The 18,346-nt window shown below is 39.6% G+C and overlaps 1 protein-coding gene across 2 annotated transcripts; it reads left to right on the plus strand.

Moving 5' to 3' along the window:
- The first annotated feature begins 1,691 nt into the window (after positions 1-1,691).
- Positions 1,692-10,375, plus strand: LOC115144881 (SWI/SNF-related matrix-associated actin-dependent regulator of chromatin subfamily E member 1-related-like). 2 transcript variants are annotated; one of them, XM_029685983.2, is made up of 9 exons: positions 1,692-1,800; positions 4,968-5,069; positions 5,923-6,126; positions 6,398-6,518; positions 8,277-8,329; positions 8,445-8,514; positions 8,615-8,830; positions 9,153-9,285; positions 9,648-10,375. In XM_029685983.2, exons 2-9 carry the CDS (start codon positions 4,992-4,994, stop codon positions 9,658-9,660), a joined length of 888 nt encoding a protein of 295 aa, XP_029541843.1. In that variant the 5' UTR covers positions 1,692-1,800; positions 4,968-4,991; the 3' UTR covers positions 9,661-10,375. The 2 variants fall into 2 exon arrangements, with proteins under 2 accessions (XP_029541843.1, XP_029541842.1); XM_029685982.2 differs by having other exon boundaries at positions 1,693-1,800; positions 8,274-8,329.
- The last annotated feature ends 7,971 nt before the right edge of the window (positions 10,376-18,346 follow it).

Here is an 18,346-nt window from a genome sequence, read left to right on the forward strand (position 1 = left end):
TTACCTCTTAGGGATCCCTTCACGTGCCAATCCCTTTAGTGGGATAGATTTGACAACATCCAGTGAAATTGCAGAGCGCCAAATTCAAACTACAGAAATATCAATATTCATAAGTCAGAAATAACGATATAATAAATGCCTTACCTTTGAAGATCTTCTTTTTGCAATCCCAAATGTCTCATTGACACAATGAATGGTCATTTTGTTCTATAATTTCCTTCTTTATTTCCCGAAAATGTCAATTTATTTGGCGCATTTGATTCAGAATTACACCGGTTCCAACTCGCCCAACATGACTACAAAGTATCTAATAAATTACCTGTAAACTTGGTCCAAACATTTCAAACAACATTCCTAATCTAACCTCAGGTATCCTAAAATGTAAATAATCTATCAAATTGAAGACGGAATAAACTGTTTCTAATGCCGAATAAAAACAACATGGAGCGCGTTCCTGTTCACGAGCACCAAAATAGTAGGGACCTTAAGAGTGACACATGGAATGAATAGCACACCTTCATTTCTCAAAAGAAAACATTGAATTTCTAAAGACTGTTGACATCTAGTGGAAGCCATAGGAACTGCAATCTGGGTCCTAATTAATCAGGATTCCCATAGCAAACCATTGGAAAACACAATGACCTCAAAAAAAATTCCCCTGGATGGATTATGCTCGGGGTTTCACCTGCCAAATCAGTTATGTTATACTCACAGACATTATTCTAACAGTTTTAGAAACTTCAGAGTGGTTTCTATCCAAATCTACTAATTATATGTATATCCTAGCTTCTGGGCCTGAGTAACAGGCAGTTTACTTTGGGCACGCTTTTCATCTGGATGTGAATATACTGCCTCCTATCCCTAAGAAGTAAAATATTTGTTTAACTAAACCAAGAGACCACAGCCTGTCGCTTCCAATGGGAATAAATGAGTCATAGTGGACAGAACAAGCAAGGAGGTGGGCAGAGCCAAGTGCGAGCTAGCGAGTTCCAATTGGCGAGTCTATCATACATCTGCATATTTCCATTAGGGAACGCCTACTTTGTGAAGTGCGCATGTGCAATAACTCAATTTGCCTTTGCACTCCTAAACAACACAACTTTTAAAAACGTTTGCTAAAGTCCACTTTGTTCATAACACATTCTAGTTTTGGTAACAGAACTGTAATTGACATCAAATGTTGATGAGAAAATTTGAGGAATGTCTGCCAAAATCAATGTCGTTCCATCTTCGCCCACTGCCGGCTTCCGCTCACTATCATATTTGGGTAGTCGAGTGGATAAGCCAAGCGGATGCTTCACTTTTATTCATCCAGTGAAATATATGTTTCATTGTTCTATCTGTGAGGAATTGGCCATGCTGACAGCGTTCACCAAACCACAACCTCCCCGTTTTTCAACTGGCCGTTCAGTACAGCATCGTTCAATTGAACGTTACAGAACGTACAAACGTATTGAACGCAGCACATGCCTCGTTGTGTATATAGCTCAGAATTAACTAACCAATCATGTGGGTGTTATTGTGTCAGCCAATCGTCAATGAGAATACGCTCTTCCTGAAGTCATATCAAAGATGGTCGATAAATAAAGATTCATTCGGGCCGTTTAACCATTGGAAAATATGGTCAGTTCCGGTCTACTTAAGGGGGTGGCTCTCCCATAGACATTACACAAATGCGATAGCGGCTGGGTCTGTTCTACTTAGTTAATCGACTTCCATTAGAACAGAAAAAAATTAGGGAGTGGGATGTCTCGCTCCATCTTCCGTCTCTGGCGTTAGGTTGAGAGCCCATGATAAGGGGTGAGTAATAAAATATTATCTAGGTTTGCTAAATAATTACATTAATGTATATTCAAATTAATATTATTGTTAGATAAATGTTCTTGTTGGCATATTTCATCACATCTTTGACGCATATGTACCTCCTGTTCAGTGAATATTACTGACCGTTTCCCATTGTCCGTTCCATCGATGTTTGCTAGCCAAAATTAGCTAGCTATTTATTTAGCTCGCTCTACAGTAGCCAACGTTAGAGAAGCCTGGACAAACATATCTTCACGATTACACTTGTATAATCAAAATCAATAAATCATCGTTTTTGGACTATTTTAAGTAGGCTCATTCAGTAGTTTTGACCTGATTAAGTTAAAGTATGTTAAATAATTTTTAAAGTATAATTTATATTCGTAAAACATACATTGCAAATGATACTGTTGCTGCTTCCTGTTGTCATGTATTTTTCTATTTATGGCTGAGTTGTCAAAACACCGGTTTTAAGTGTACAAATTCATAATCGATATGCTGAAATAAATTGTGATATTGTTAAACCCAATACATAAAAGTTACTCCCTACTACACACTTGTGTTCAGATTTACGTTACTTGTATTTCGCTAAATGAGTACCGTATAAACTGCACACGCACCAATATTTACCAAGTGGTTACTCAACTGGAATTTATTAGGTTTGTTATCCTGTAATCAATAGCGCGCGCAAATTAAATCACTCACATTGATATAACTTTGATGACGTGTACCGTTTGCGCTCAGACTCCAATGAACTTGGGTATACTGCTTATATATTTCAATAGATGACAACCTGTCGTAGCCATTTATATCTCAGTGAGGAAATTATTTCGGTAGATGGCTAATACGGAAAAATAACACTTGACTTATGATTTCAACTAATCACCACCCTCACATCGGTTTCTAAAAGTACGAAAATGTATGCACTCCCTACTATAAATCGCTCTGGATACGAGCGTCTGCTAAATAACTAAAATGTAAATGGCGACAGGGGTTGGGTTTCATTTGAATGATCGCTTAACCCTCAAATCCACGAATTCATGTTTGGCTAGAGACGTTTATGGGAGGAGCGCCCGATTTTTTTTCTTCTAAAACTGTGGTCTAAAAAGTAACGTTACAGCTGCGTTCAGTCCCATTACGTACTGGCGCATACGACAAATACTATTAAACCAAATATATGGATATGTTCTAAAAGGTGCTACACAGGATATGTTATTTTTTGCATTATACTTTCAGAAAATGACCATAATATCTGGCGCTAATGGAATGATAGTGTTTCATAGCATTACTTACCCAACAGTGTCGTGATTGGCTGTGATATTTTCCTATTGATTTCTCCCACAGTGGCATCTGTAGTCAAAATGCGAAAGCTTTTCTGACTTTGTGGCTGTCTTATCTAGTGGAAACTGCTGTCATTTCCTGGTTGCACAAATTCTACACTGTTCGCGCAATTTCAGTTTTAGATCGATGTGAAATATCTTTTCAATAACGAAAAAAATGTTTTTTACATCTGTTTGAAGCTGGTGGACCAAAACCAAAAGTTACTTTCGGTCCACCAGCTTCGAAACAACTGTTTTGGACCACCAGCTTTTTTGTTATTGAAAATATATTTCACATCGATTTAATTTGTACAATGATTTCCTATACTATTCAGTAATTGTTTTCTCACATAAATAGAAATTGAGCGAACAGCGTAGAATTTCAGCAACCGACAGAGCGACCTGACCAAATTCACATAGAAATGTGAGTTATAGGGCTCATTCTCATTGAAAGCAAGTCTAAGAAGCAGCAGATCTGTTATGTGCTCTCTCTCTCTCTATGACTCCGTTCATAATTTTTGTTTTTGTGTCTTTTACTTTTGGTTTTGTACACCAGCTTCAAACAGATGAAAATACAATATTTTTGGTTATGGAAAATATATTTCATGGCGGTTTAAATGGTACAATGATTCTCTACACTATGCTTGCTTGTTTTGTCACATAAACTGAAATGAGACAAACTAGTAGTTTAGCAACCAGGAAATGACAGGGCAATTTCTGCATAGTGTACCTTTACGCAATGGATTTTGTGAGATTGTGGTGACTATAATCTTTAATACTAACGTCAGCAATTTGAACTATTTCCTGTAATTATTGTGTGGTGAAAATCTTAGTCTGTGTCGGCTAATGTAGAAACACGTTCTGTCCACCATAGGGAACTTGGCATAATATAGCATAATTTAAATATGTCAAAGTAATTCAATGTATTAATATATAATGATAGTAAATGTAGCACACTCACACATTTTTACAACAATTACATATTTTTCTTCCTACTGTAACTGTGGAGAGTGCTTAAAAATGCTCCTAAGTACAATTTAACTTGGCGCTCTAGACTAGTGTCCATAGGGTCTGTGCAGCAGGCTAACATCACTCTTGTAGCTAGCTAGCTTATATTTATATTCTGTTCAAAGGCAAATTGGCTATGGAAGCCAAGACAGCCAATTACTTTAATCTAACCGCGAATCTCAAATTGCGGTACGGTTCTAGAAACATAAATCCCCATACTTTCCCCATATCCCCATATCAAATCAAAATAATTTCACAAATGCAAAACACCCATTTACTGTACACTGTTTGAACCGGTTTTAACATAGTAGCAGTCGGCTGTCATTTTCAGTGACAACATTTTTGTGGCATCTATTTCCGTTTACACCGGTGTTCGAAGACTCAGATAGCTAGTCCACTCTGTCTTCTGTATTTTTTCCGTAAACAAGCGCTTTAGCATGGAAATATGACCGTCTGGGAACCCAAACCCTATAAAGATGTTTATCAATTTAACCTTTTGTTTCTTGAAAATAATTTCTCGCTAATATGAAAGATAGGGTCTTTATGCTTCCTAAAACATAATTCAAGTGATGCGTGGTAATGTTCAATCCGAGCATCGGCGCTCTTAACAAAACTCCCCCGTACAGAAGACGCCTTCGTCCAGTGACTCGTATGTGTAATGTAAAGGAACTGAGAGTCATGATCAAGAGCTAGGTTATATTTAGAATAACAAACTACAAATCTGATATAGTCCCGTCCTTCATATAACCATATTCCTCTGACAAACTCAATGAGTATAAAGTACTAATAACTTCCTAGACCTGTTTTCGAATCATATGTAATATATCCCACTTGCAGATCAATCACTGGGATAACGATATCATGGGTGGTGTGAAGCAGGAGCAAAATGATGGACCTCCACCAAGAGGCACGCAGTCCTCTGATGCAGTACAAGAAGAGGCAAGAGAAGGGGAATTGGCCCCATACTGACATGAATAACAGTACTGTCTCTACTCTGTGTAAACACAGACTACCCACTGTATGGTTATCTCATTGTTTCCTACGTGTTGTTACCATTCTATGACCTGATATAGCTTAAAGGCCCAATGCAACTGTTTTTATCCTAATATCAAATACTTTCTGTGTAACAGTTTAAGTCCCTTACTGTAATAATTTTCCATTAAAATTGGTCAAAAAGAAACAAATAGCTTTTCACCAAAAAACTATTTCCCAAGCAAGAATTTAGCTAGGACTGTCTGGAGTGGTCTGAGTGGAGAGGGATATGTAATGGTTAGTGCAATCCAGGCTCCTTGGGACATGCCAACCATAAACCTTAACCATTTTACATTTCAACTTGAATGGGGTGATGTCAGAGTTGGACATACCAAGGATCCCACTTAGACTTTTCCGATATGTAATCTAAAAACTAGCGGTTTGGAAATCTCTTACTTATTGGTCTGTATTAACTTATACCACTTGGCGACGTCACCAGGCAAGCCAAAACTCCACCCATGCAAAACCTGCTGATTAGAAGGTCCTGTGTAGATTGTGTTTTCAACCAACAACTATCAGGAAATAACTCTGATCAAATTTCTAAACAGTTTTACAGTGTTCGTTTCATCAGCTGTTGTACAATCTGAAACAAAACCCATGAGAAACATAATTTTGACTGCATTAGCCTTTAAATTGGAGAAGAGCATAAACATTGTTATGATGATGCCATGCTATGTTTCCTGATTCTTGATACACACTTTCACATTGCTAGCAATTATAATTTCATCCTGGATCGCATGTCTGTTCTCTTTCTGTACAGCCTGTGAAGAAGAGAGGTTGGCCCAAGGGTAAGAAGAGAAAGAAGGTGTTGCCCAATGGTCCCAAGGCACCAGTGACAGGATATGTGCGTTTCCTGAATGAACGGCGGGAGCAGATCCGTGCCAAACACCCCGACCTGCCCTTTCCAGAAATCACCAAGAGGTTGGGTGCAGAGTGGAGCCGCTTAGCACCTCATGACAAACAGGTACCTTCAGGCTTTATGGGTCGGATAGAGAAATGTAGTTGTAGGAACAGTTACACACTTTTTTGCCACAGCTTTGTATTCATTTTATGCAGTTATATTGATATTAATATTTATAGACTAGCCAGATCTGTTTGATAAGCCCAGGCCGGCCTTCACAACTACAGGCTATCATGTTGAGGAGAAGCCTGGGAATGCAAGCTACCAGTGTATTGAGATCTCTTCTGTGTGTGTCTGGAGTGGACTGAAGTTTGCTTGTGTGCTGACCTGATAGCGCTTCCTGGATGAGGCAGAGCGAGAGAAGCTGCAGTATGCCCGGGAGCTAAGAGAATACCAACAGAGTGAAGCCTATCAGATCACCAGTGCCAAGATCCAGGACAAGAAGGTCAAGCGAGGTCAGAGTTGTGACGCATCTAACTTATTAGATGAGATATGTCACACGTCTACCTTCTACAGTGGGGCAAAAAAGTATTTAGTCAGCCACCAATTTTGCAAGTTCTCCCACTTAAAAAGATGAAAGGCGTGTAATTTTCATCATAGGTACACTTCAACTATGACAGACAAAATGAGAGAGAAAAAATCCAGAAAATCACATTGTAGGATTTTTAATGAATTTAATTGCAAATTATGGTGGAAAATAAGTATTTGGTCAATAACAAAAGTTTATCTCAATACTTTGTTATATACACTTTGTTGGCAATGATAGAGGTCAAATGTTTTCTGTAAGTCTTCACTTTTCACACACTGTTGCTGGTATTTTGGCCCATTCCTCCATGCAGATCTTCTCTAGAGCAGTGATGTTTTGGGGCTGTTGCTGGGCAACACAGACTTTCAACTCCCTCCAAAGATGTTCTATGTGGTTGAGATCTGGAGACTGACTAGGCCACTCCAGGACCTTGAAATGCTTCTTACAAAGCCACTCCTTCGTTGCCTGGGCGGTGTGTTTGGGATCATTCTCATGCTGAAAGATCCAGCCACGTTTAATCTTCAATGCCCTTGCTGATGGAAGGAGGTTTTGACTCAAAATCTCACGATTCATGGCCCCATTCATTCTTTCCTTTACACGGATCAGTTGTCCTGGTCCCTTTGCTGAAAAACAGCCCCAAAGCATGATGTTTCCACCCCCATGCTTCACAGTAGGTATGGTGTTCTTTGGATGCAACTCAGCATTCTTTGTCCTCCAAACACGACGAGTTGAGTTTTTTCCAAAAAGTTATATTTTGGTTTCATCTGACCATATGACATTCTCCAAATCTTCTTCTGGATCATCCAAATGCTCTCTAGCAAACTTCAGACGGGCCTGGACATGTACTGGCTTAAGCAGGGGGGCACGTCTGGCACTGCAGGATTTGAGTCCCTGGCGGCGTAGTGTGTTACTGATGGTAGGCTTTGTTACTTTGGTCCCAGCTCTCTGCAGGTCATTCACTTAGGTCCCCCTGTGTGGTTCTGGGATTTTTGCTCACTGTTCTTGTGATCATTTTGACCCCACGGGGTGAGATCTTGCGTGGAGCCCCAGATCGAAGGAGATTATCAGTGGTCTTGTATGTCTTCCATTTCCTAATAATTGCTCCCACATTTCTTCAAACCAAGCTGCTTACCTATTGCAGATTCAGTCTTCCCAGCCTGGTGCAGGTCTACAATTTTGTTTCTGGTGTCCTTTGACAGCTCTTTGGTCTTGGCCATAGTGGAGTTTGGAGTGTGACTGTTTGAGGTTGTGGACAGGTGACTTTTATACTGATAACAAGTTCAAATAGGTGCCATTAATACAGGTAACGAGTGGAGGATAGAGGAGCCTCTTAAAGAAGAAGTTACAGGTCTGTGAGAGCCAGAAATCCTGCTTGTTTGTAGGTGACCAAATACTTATTTTCCACCATAATTTGCAAATAAATTCATTAAATGATTAATTGATTTTCTGGATTTTGTTTTCTCATTTTGACTGTCATAGTTGAAGTGTACCTATGATGAAAATTACAGGCCTCTCTCATCTTTTTAAGTGGGAGAACTTGCACAATTGGTTGCTGACTAAATACCTTTTTTGCCCCACTGTATTTCGTTAGTTTGACAGGGTGGTTAAAACTGTTCCTTTCAGTTTTTGTCTTTTGTTCATTTTTCTTCTTTGAGCATTTAAATAACGGGATCTTCTTTTTCAGAAGAGTCTCCATCTGTCATTATCAATGCTAACAGTTCTGGATCAGCTGCTCTGAAGGTACAGTTATCCTTACATAATGTGTTGTGTTTCTGAATAGAGGTTATGAGTAGGCTGGCTTCTGATTTTGTGCCATGTGTTAACGGGTTGATTTGTTTTGAATTATGTCCTCTAGGGTTCAGATCATCTGTCCAACAGATTTGATGTTCCAATATTTACAGAGGAATTCCTGGACCAGAACAAGGGTATGAGACAGGCAGAGGAGCGTCTCTGGGACAAACACTGTTTCAGTGAAGAAAGCTATTCTAGCTATTTTCTTACTAATGGTTGTTTCTTTGCTCCCAGCCCGGGAAGCGGAGCTGCGGCGTTTACGTAAAGCAAATGTGGAGTTTGAGGAGCAGAACGCAGTGTTGCAGAAGCACATTTCAGACATGTACAGCGCTAAGGAGAGACTGGAAGCTGAACTGGGGCAGGATGAGCTCCGGACACAGGCTCTGCACAGGCACCTGCTGGCTATCAAACACACCCTTGTCAGCAGCCTGTCCACTGTGGCCCTGCCAGGTCAGAACCATGTCACTGGGCTCTCACATTCTTCTCGGAACCTGATAGCACAGTCTCCCTGTATGATTTGGTTGCTTTTACTTATGTTGAAGTTTCCTTACCATGAAAGTAGTTTGTAGACGTAAAAACATAACGTGTTTGTTGATGAATTGGCCAAAATCAACATTGATGACTTGTCCTTCGCAAGACATTTTGAAACACATATTTTGTTCTAATGTTTTCAAAATATTTTAAACTACAATATTTTTGTATTTCTTCCATCAACCCCCAATATTGTCCATATAGGAATTGAATCCTTAGTTTCACTACACTTTCTCTCCAGGCACGGGTGAGACCCCCTCTCTTGGTACCCTGGACTCTTACCTGAGTCGCCTGAGTGGTACTCTGGAGAGCAATCCTCATGAGCACCGTGCCTTGCTGGCTCAGCTTCACGATGTCCTTTCTCACCTTGACAGGTAACACACCTGTGAGAAGATCTAATACCTTGAGTTGTACTGAGTTATGTCAGGGAACATGCATGACCTACAGTCTTGTGCATTACCATTCATATACAGTGGGGCAAAAAAGTATTTAGTCAGCCACTAATTGTGCAAGTTCTCCCACTTAAAAAGATGAGAGAGGCCTGTAATTTTCATCATCTTTTTAAGTGGGAGAACTTGTACAATTGGTGGCTGACTAAATACTTTTTGCCCCACTGTATAATGTTGTGTCAAATTTAAATACTTTCTAGATCTGCATGCATACAGTACAACAACTTACCTTGTTGTTATGGATGGTCACACTGTTCTAACAGTCTCCTCCCTCACCTTATTTTCAGTGAGAAACTATGAGACGACCTCCACACCCATTCCCACTTGATGTGGATCCCAGATGGTGCAACGACAGGTCCAATCAGTGCTCATCGCAGTGTAGTCAAGGGATAGGTGGGATGTCTATCTGATGTAACAGATAAAACACAACGTTCAGTCCATATACCATTACTCTGTGGTACATCTGCATGTGTGTACAGTTTTGGATGGCGAATATAAGCCTTTGAAGCTTGGTGTGAACAGTCATTATGTCAACTGCCTTAACTGGTTCCATCTGTAGTTCATTTTGGTTTGTTAAATGGAAGAAACAGTTGACATGCCTTTTATGGCATTTGGAGTGAATTAAGAGTTTTTCAAGTGAAGCCACTTGGAAATGAGGAGGTTGCGGAAGTGTACTGGTGTCCAATGAGAGGCAAAATGAACTGGAAAAGATTATAGCAATGTTTTCAGAATACGTTTTTGTATTGTAATTGATATTAGTTTTGTGGTGGGCAGTTTTGGATTAAGGTATTTTTTTTGTCATGGTTTATTTGCGTTAATTCAAATTGGATGTTTGTCTTCTTTGTAATTGTTTTATCAATTTGCGATAAAAGTAAATGTGTGTAATTTTCCAGATGTCATTAAGGATGAGTGTGACGCACATAGAGCCTATAGTGACGCATGGAGGATGTTGTCTGAAATGGCCTGATGACTCAATAAAATAGCACCTGTTGGCCCCACTTAACAATGGACAGAAGTATTGAAAAAATGATTTTGGACAGACTTGTCTGATCTTAGTTGCTAGATCCCCACCAGAGGGTGGTATAGCTCCATTTAGAAACGTCAGTTAGCTTGATTGGGTTGTACACAGTTTCTTTAAATTTGAGTTAATTTCATAATTTTCCATTCATGGATTGACTTTTCAATCCACTCTCAGTATTGACAGGTTTAATTTGAGATCTTCTTGATTCACTGTAGGCCTTTCCCAATGTGTTTTTACTATAGAAAACACTTAATTAAAGCAGCAATCGGTAGTATAAACGATAACAAAGTGTTGTCCCTGTTTCGTTTAAAATCTGGGGGCTTGAGAAATGTAACCACTCAAATTCATAGACAGAGCTATGGATGCAAGGACTGAACAGCCATGATATCAAAATTATAGTTTTAATGATGTTTTAAGGAAAAATAGTGTTTCTTTACAGACATTGCAGTAAAACAAGCTTATATTTTGGGTTCTGATGAGGTGAGACAGTTGAACTAAACTCGTGAGGCATTTATCAATTATATTCTTCAAGAATAAATGGGTGCAAATCATACATTTTTAAGTGAAAAAATGTACAGTGAATATAGCAACAGCTGATTGCCCCTTTCCAAGGACAAAACCAATTCCAGTTTTCTCAAAGTATGCCCTGTAATATATGTTTCTAAAAGCTTGGATTGGAACAAGGAGAGGCAGAGTAATTCTAGGCACAGAATATAATTATGTCAGGGTAAATATGGCATGTAAGATATTCAATAGCTTACTTCTCTACTTTAATGTAATTCCTTCTTTTTTACACAAAGTACGCACTAGGGTAAATCTACTTGCTTGTAGTCATCCTTGGTAGTAGACTTGAAGACTTTATAATCCTATTTTAGGTCCAGTTAACTGAGATTAGAAGATGTAGTAGTCTACATTTGAGATTTTCAGCGGTGCCACGTAACGTTGAGGTAGAGTGTTCCGACTGCCAAACAGCATTGGTCCATCCGGTCCTCACTACCCTGACGTCACTCTTGGGAACTGTCCTTACAGTGGTGGTGCTGAACAAGATGGCTGTGAGTCGGGGAGCGGAGAGCTGAAGAGGATGAAATATACCTCCCCTCCCTCCCCCTAAATTGATCCTGACTCAGTGGGTGAGAGGGAAAGGTCAGATTTTTGTATTTTTTTTATTGTCACATAGCAGTGACACGCAATAGCTTAGTTGTGAAGCGGAGCTGATCACGTCCACCTATTTATACAGGCTATAGAGACAGATATCTACTCCGGATTGAAGCCGGTGGACATCTGGGAGCGATATTAGCAAGAGCTAAGAGATGTCATTGCTGTGTGTTGGAGGTAAGTGATAAAAACAAACATATTTCAAGCTTGCGGTAGCCTACTGGCTGTCGAGAGAAATGCTCTTGTTAAGTCGGGTAACCAGCTGCTTCGCGGGCTGTTTTCTTCAATGAATCTCATTGCAGCTGATTCTGCTATAAAATGTATCAATTGTGGTTTCCTAAATTAAGCGCGTTTTACTAAATGTGATTTAAGTTGGCTGTTAACTGAATAACTGACAGTAGGTTTGTATTTTGTGGCCAACATTTTATGGTTGTTTAATTGGTCTAATTCTTCTTTTAATTATGAGTGTCTTCTAGTGATAAAGAAGCGTAATAGGCTACCAATGTCATCATAAACACTTTGATTGTCATAAGCCTATTCACCGTACCAAATTATGATTTGAACAGAATTCGAAAACCTCATATTAGGCCTGTGGTATCAAAATGTCTGATTTGTAGTAGATAGTCCTATTTACCATATCCCCTCACTAGATTTTTGATTAAGGTTAATTGTCTTAGTAATACAGCAACATTAAAACGAGTGCTTCCCGCTGTGCAGTTTTTGCATGCTATCTTGAACATGTACGCTTTCTATGATTACATAAAACTTTTATAGTTACAGTAGCCTCAATGTGGCCATGGATGAGTTACCCATTTTAATGTTTAATAAAAACTCTTACATTAGTTTGTAAGAGCCTTAACTTTAGGTTATTTACTGTATTACAAAAGTAATATCGAACTGTGTTAGGTTGACAACGCAACCAAATATCAGCATTTAAATGAGATGTATCTAATGCTTGGGTAGTTTCATCTGAAACACTGGCTTAATAATATTCTTTAACTTTTGGTTTAGTTGGAGACGTGAATCCAACATAGAATTTGTTAACTTGTTGAGAAGTTCATACTTTTGCAATACAGTAAATAGTGTGATGTTGAATTGTGTTTGGTTGTCAACGCAACCAAATATCAACATTGATAGGAGATGTATATTTTGTACCACTGACGTAGTCTGACATTAATTCCAGTTTTTCTGAACCAAACATATCTAAATTAAAGAATCGGACTAAATCCTATCAAATCACTTTACTAAAGTTTGATCTGATTTACTATTCTTTAACTTTGGTTAATTTTTGGTTGAAATAGGGATGTGAATCCAATATATTCATTATTAACTTGAATATTACATTTGACATCAACCAAAGCTTGAAACCCTAGGCCTATATATATTGTCTATTTTTTGTTGAACCCTGGGTTGAATTGAAACAGTAGCTGTTGATGACTTTGGTTACATTTCATTTGGTTACATTTCATTTGCTCTGCTAAACCTTCCCTTTGGAATGACTTTGATAGCAACAGTGAATATATATATTTAGTAATGAGATCTCTCAGTAATCATTCTCACGATAGCTCATTGGCAGTAGTCAGACAAATATCAAAGCTAAATATGTCTGGGCTTGATTAAAACCCCGGATGGTCAGCCTGGTCTCAGACTAGACGTAACATAGTAAATGTAATCTGAGACACTAAAATTAGTATGATAAATTCCGTTTGGTATGGTTACATAAGACAGAGGGTTACTTGAGGCAATAACGAAAGGAGGGTGGTTTGTCGGGGTGGATGGGTAGGCGAATCTCATCATCAGAATTTCAGCTAATTAAAAACTTTTCAACTACTTACTCCTTTTTAGCTACTTTGCAACTACTTAGTATGTTAGCTAACCATTCCCCTAACCCTTACCTTATTAGCTAACCCTAAACCTAACCTTAACACTTTAACCTAACTCCTAACAAGGGTTGTCTATGTTGAAAATTGCTTACCATGATGACATAACTCTGTTGTTGAGTTTTGCCCTCAAAACAACAGTTGACGACTTTTTGCAAATCCATGTATTTTCCACAGATTCCACATCACAATACGTTGACAAATTACCTTGAAATCATGCCGATTCAACCAGTTTGTGCCCAGTGGACTGTGTCGCTTTTGGTCATCTAATGATGATTGCATTCCTTATGACAGCCTTCCTCTTGCGAAATCATGAGTTTCCAAGGAAATGTGCTGAATGCAGCCTTTCAGTGCCGTGACCACAGTAGATTGCCTCTAGCACTAGCCTACTATGTTGAATCAGTGTTGTTGACCATATACCCCTTTTAAAATGATTTGATTGTTTGTGTGAAATGCATTTCTCAGCGGATGATAAAAGTGTGTCCGAGAGATTTTGCCCTGGGCCATGGGGTATTGGCGTGAATCCCTAAGCAATTTACTCTCCCAGTTACTCTCCAAACAAAACACCCAAAAGCAAATGTTTTGTAAGTTTAAAACAGCAAAACCAACGGGGAAAAAACTGGTTGAATCAACATTGTTTCCACCTAATTTAAACAAAACAATTCAGAGTGCTGATGTTGAATCAATGTGCAAAACTGATTGGATTTGCAAATAGTGATCAAGGTAAGGGAATTTTGCCTTTTTCTTCACCCAACTTTTAACTTAAATTCAATGTCATGGTGAAATATTTTGTTGATTTCATGTTGAATTCATGTTAGTTGACAATTCAACCAAATTTCAACCAAAACTAGATGTTTAACTGACATCAGAGCACCTTTGGAATAGTCTTGTAACGCTGAGAGTCTGGAAGCAAGTTTTTATTAAAATAAACAGAACATAATACAAAACAAGACACACTAACAGAACACAGACATGAAACAATGACGCCTGGGGAAGGAACCAAAGGGAGTGACATATATAGGGCAATCAAGGAGGTGAGGGTAATCAAGGAGGGTAATCAAGGAGGTGATGGAGTCCAGGTGATTGTCATTATGCGCTGATGCGTGAACCGATGGTGACAGGTGTGCGCCATAACGAGCAGCCTGGTGACAAGTCTGTTTTTTGGTCAGGTTGTTTGAATATCAGCAGTTTTGTGAATCCTTTTGACCCTCTGTAACTTGTCTATTTTAATTTGTTAGTAGCCTGCCTGTTATAGATTAGGGCAGTTCTATGTTATTGTCACACATCAAGGTACTATATGTAGAGGTAGAGCGACATGCCACCCTCAGCAAACCAAACCGCCCACTCCAAAGTGTTTGTGACAGGATATGTTCTTGGCACCGTAGTTGTATAAACAAGCTGATTGCACAGATGTCAGGATTGAGACAGATCCCCAGATGTACCCTCAATATCCTCAAGCTTTGTTGGCATAGCAACCCTCTATTCTCTGGCATTTGGGTGCTTTCCCATTAGCATTGAGTGTACAGCTATGTCAGTGGTTATTTTTGGTTAACATCCAGTTGCCACGGTGAGCTTGAGAGACTTCACACGGACATTTCTAGGTCTTTAACACATGTAGATATGGCAGCGACAACAACCTAGGGGAGAGAAAGCGTCCCCACTGTTACCATTTCTTGTAAATGCATGATTATAACTCGGCCTATGCAGTGCTTTAAGAACGTATTCACACCCCTTGACTTTTTCTAAATTATGTTGTCCTACAGACTGAATTTAAAATGGATGACACTCAGATTTCGTTTCTCACTGGCCTACACACAATACCCCATAATGTCAGTGGAATTAGTATTATTTTATTATAATGTTTTTACAAATTAATTAAAGAAATAAAAGCTGAAATGTCTTGAGTCAATAAGTATTACATCCCTTTGTTATGGCAAGCCTAAATGTGCTTAACAAGTCACATAACTTCCATGGACTCTGTATGCAATAATAGTGTTGTAAAATATTTTTGAACGACTACCTCATCTCTGCATGCACCTCACACATACAATTATCTGTAAGGGGCCTCAGTTGAGCAGTGCATTTCAAAAACAGATTCAACCACAAAGACCGGGGAGATTTTCAAAGAAAGGCACCTATTGGTAAAAATAAAAAGTAGACTTTGAATATCCCTTTGAGCATGGTGAAGTTATTCATTACACTTTGGATGGTGTATCAATAGACCCAGTCACGACAAAGGTACAGGCGTCCTTCCTAACTCAGTTGCCGGAGAGGAAGGAAACTGCTCAGGGATTTCACCATGAGCCCAATGGTGACTTTAAAACAGTTACAGAGTTTAATGGATATGATAGGAGAAAACTGAGGATGGATGAAAAACATTGTAGTAACTTCACAATACTAACCTAATTGACAGAGCGAAAGAAGGAAGCCTGTACAGAATACAAATATTCCAAAACATGTATCCTGTTTGCAACAAGGCACTAAAGTAATACTGCAAAATACTTGGCAAAGACCTAAATACAAAGTGTTATGTTTGGGACAAATCCAATTCAACACATTACTGAGTACCACTTTCCATATTTTCAAGCATAGTTGTGACTGCATCATGTTATGTGTATGCTTGTACCAGTCAAAAGTTAGGACGCACCAACTCATTCAATGTTTTTTCTATATTTTTACTATTTTCTACATTGCAGAATAATAGTGAAAACAAACTATGAAATAACACATATGGAATCATGTAGTAATGAAAAAAGTGTTAAACAAATCAAAATATATTTTGGATTCTTCAAAGTAGCCACCCTTTGCCTTGATGACAGCTTTGCACACTCTTGACATTCTCTTAACCAGCTAAACCTGAAATGCTTTTCCAACAGTCTTGAAGGAGTTCCCACATATGCTGAGCACTTATTGGTTGCTTTTTCTTCACTCTGCGGTCCAACTCATCCCAAACCATCTCAATTGGGTTGTTAACAGGACAATGACCCAACACACCTAAAGGACCGACACTGCCCTTACTGCATTTGAGACCTTCAAATGCCTCTTCACCTCTGCACCCATCCTTAGGCAGCCAGATTCTACCCTTCCTTTTGTTCTGGAGGTGGATGCATCCGAGGTTGGCGTGGGAGCAGTTCTCTCTCAGCGGGTCGGGACACCTCCCAAATTACACCCATGTGGCTTCTTTTCCAAGGAACTGTCACCTGCTGAGAGGAACTATGACGTCGGGAACCGAGAGCTTCTCGGCATTAAGCTGGCTATCGATGAGTGGTGCTGCTGGTTAGAGGGAGCTCATCACCCATTCCTTGTTCTTACCGACCACCGCAATTTGGAGTACTTAAGAAGTGCTAAGAGGCTCAACCCCAGACAGGCTCCCTGGGCACTCTTCTTCACCTGATTCAACTTCATAGTCACCTACCTGCCCTGCAAGAAAAATGGGAAGGCTGATTCCTTATCCCGTCTATTTGACGCCTCTTTCTCTAACCCAGCTCCCGAGCCCATCCTGGCGCCATCTTGTGTCGTGGGACCCATACAGTGGGAAATCCAAGCAGCCATCCAAGAGGCTCTACACCACGACCCAGCACCTCCAGGAACCCCTGCAGGCAAGACCTAACTAATGCTGTGGTGCCATACCTCGCTGAGTTCTGGGCATCCCAGAATCACCCAGACCACGGAGCTACTGCGCAAGTTCTTGTGGTCATCAGCCGATGTCCAGGATTATGTTCTTTCCTGTCCCGTCTGTGCTTGGGCAAAGAGCCCTCGCCAACTACCTACCGGTAAGCTCAAGCCTTTACCTACACCACACAGACCATAGTCCCGTATCGACATGGATTTCCTCATGGATCTGCCGGACTCTTCGGGCTTCATGACTATTTTAGTTGTAGTGGACCGGTTCTCCAATATGTGCCAACTCATCACCCTTCCGCATCTACCTAATGCAATGGAAATTGCCAAGAGCATTTTCCAACAGGTGTTTGTCTGTATGGGATCCCGGAAGATATCGTTTCGAATCAGGGACATCAGCCTATCCTCTGGATACCATCCCCAAACCAAGGGGCAGACGGAACGCCTGAATCAGGAAATGGGGAAGTACCTTCGCCAACACTGCACCCACCAACCACAAGAGTGGAGTCGCTATCTAGCTTGGGCCGAATACACACAGAACTCCCTGGTGCATTCCTCAATCCATCTCATTCCTTTTCAGTGTGTCCTCGGATACTTTTGCAATGCACTGTACCACCCTTACCTTGTCACAATATAACTGATTGGCTCAAATGCATTAAGAAGGAAAGAAATTCCACAAATGAACTTTTAACAAGGCACATCTGTTAATGGAAATGCATTCCAGGTGACTACCTCATGAAGCTGGTTGAGAGAATGCCAAGCGTGTGCAAAGCTGTTATCAAGGCTTTTGGATTTGTTTAACACTTTTTTGGTTACTACATGATTCCATATGTGTAATTTCATAGTTTTGATGTCTTTACTATTATTCTACAATGTAGAAAATAATAAAAATAAAGAAAAACCTTCAAATGATTCGGTGTGTTCAAACGTTTGACTGGTACTGTACCTTGAAAGACTCACAGTTCTAATCGCTGCCAAAGATGCTTCTACAAAGTATCGATTCAGGGGTGTAAATACCTATGTAAATTAGATATGGCTGTAGTTCTATTTCATTTTTTAAAAAATCTAAAAACATGTTTTTCGCTTTGTCATTATGGGGTATTGTGTGCAGATGGGTGAAAAAAAGACTTAATTTTAATTTTGAATTCAGGCTGTAACACATCAAAATGTGGAGTATGTCAATGGGTATGAATACTTTCTGAAGGCACTGTAGGTCTATTTGCATATCTTCAGATCATTAGTGATAAGGAAGAGGCTTGCTCAGTGCTCTGGGAGAGAGTAGATTCCTAGCTGCATTGTGCCTAGAGTC

The sequence above is a fragment of the Oncorhynchus nerka genome, linkage group LG17, assembly GCF_034236695.1.
Source record: "Oncorhynchus nerka isolate Pitt River linkage group LG17, Oner_Uvic_2.0, whole genome shotgun sequence".
Classification (NCBI taxonomy): domain Eukaryota; kingdom Metazoa; phylum Chordata; class Actinopteri; order Salmoniformes; family Salmonidae; genus Oncorhynchus; species Oncorhynchus nerka.

Coding starts and splice junctions, on each gene's coding strand:
- LOC115144881 (XM_029685982.2), top strand. CDS start 4,992: ATGGGTGGTGTGAAGCAGGAGCAAAATGATGGACCTCCACCAAGAGGC. Junction 8,515..8,614: donor ATTCCTGGACCAGAACAAGG/GTATGAGACAGG, acceptor CTTTGCTCCCAG/CCCGGGAAGCGGAGCTGCGG. Junction 8,831..9,152: donor GTCCACTGTGGCCCTGCCAG/GTCAGAACCATG, acceptor CTTTCTCTCCAG/GCACGGGTGAGACCCCCTCT.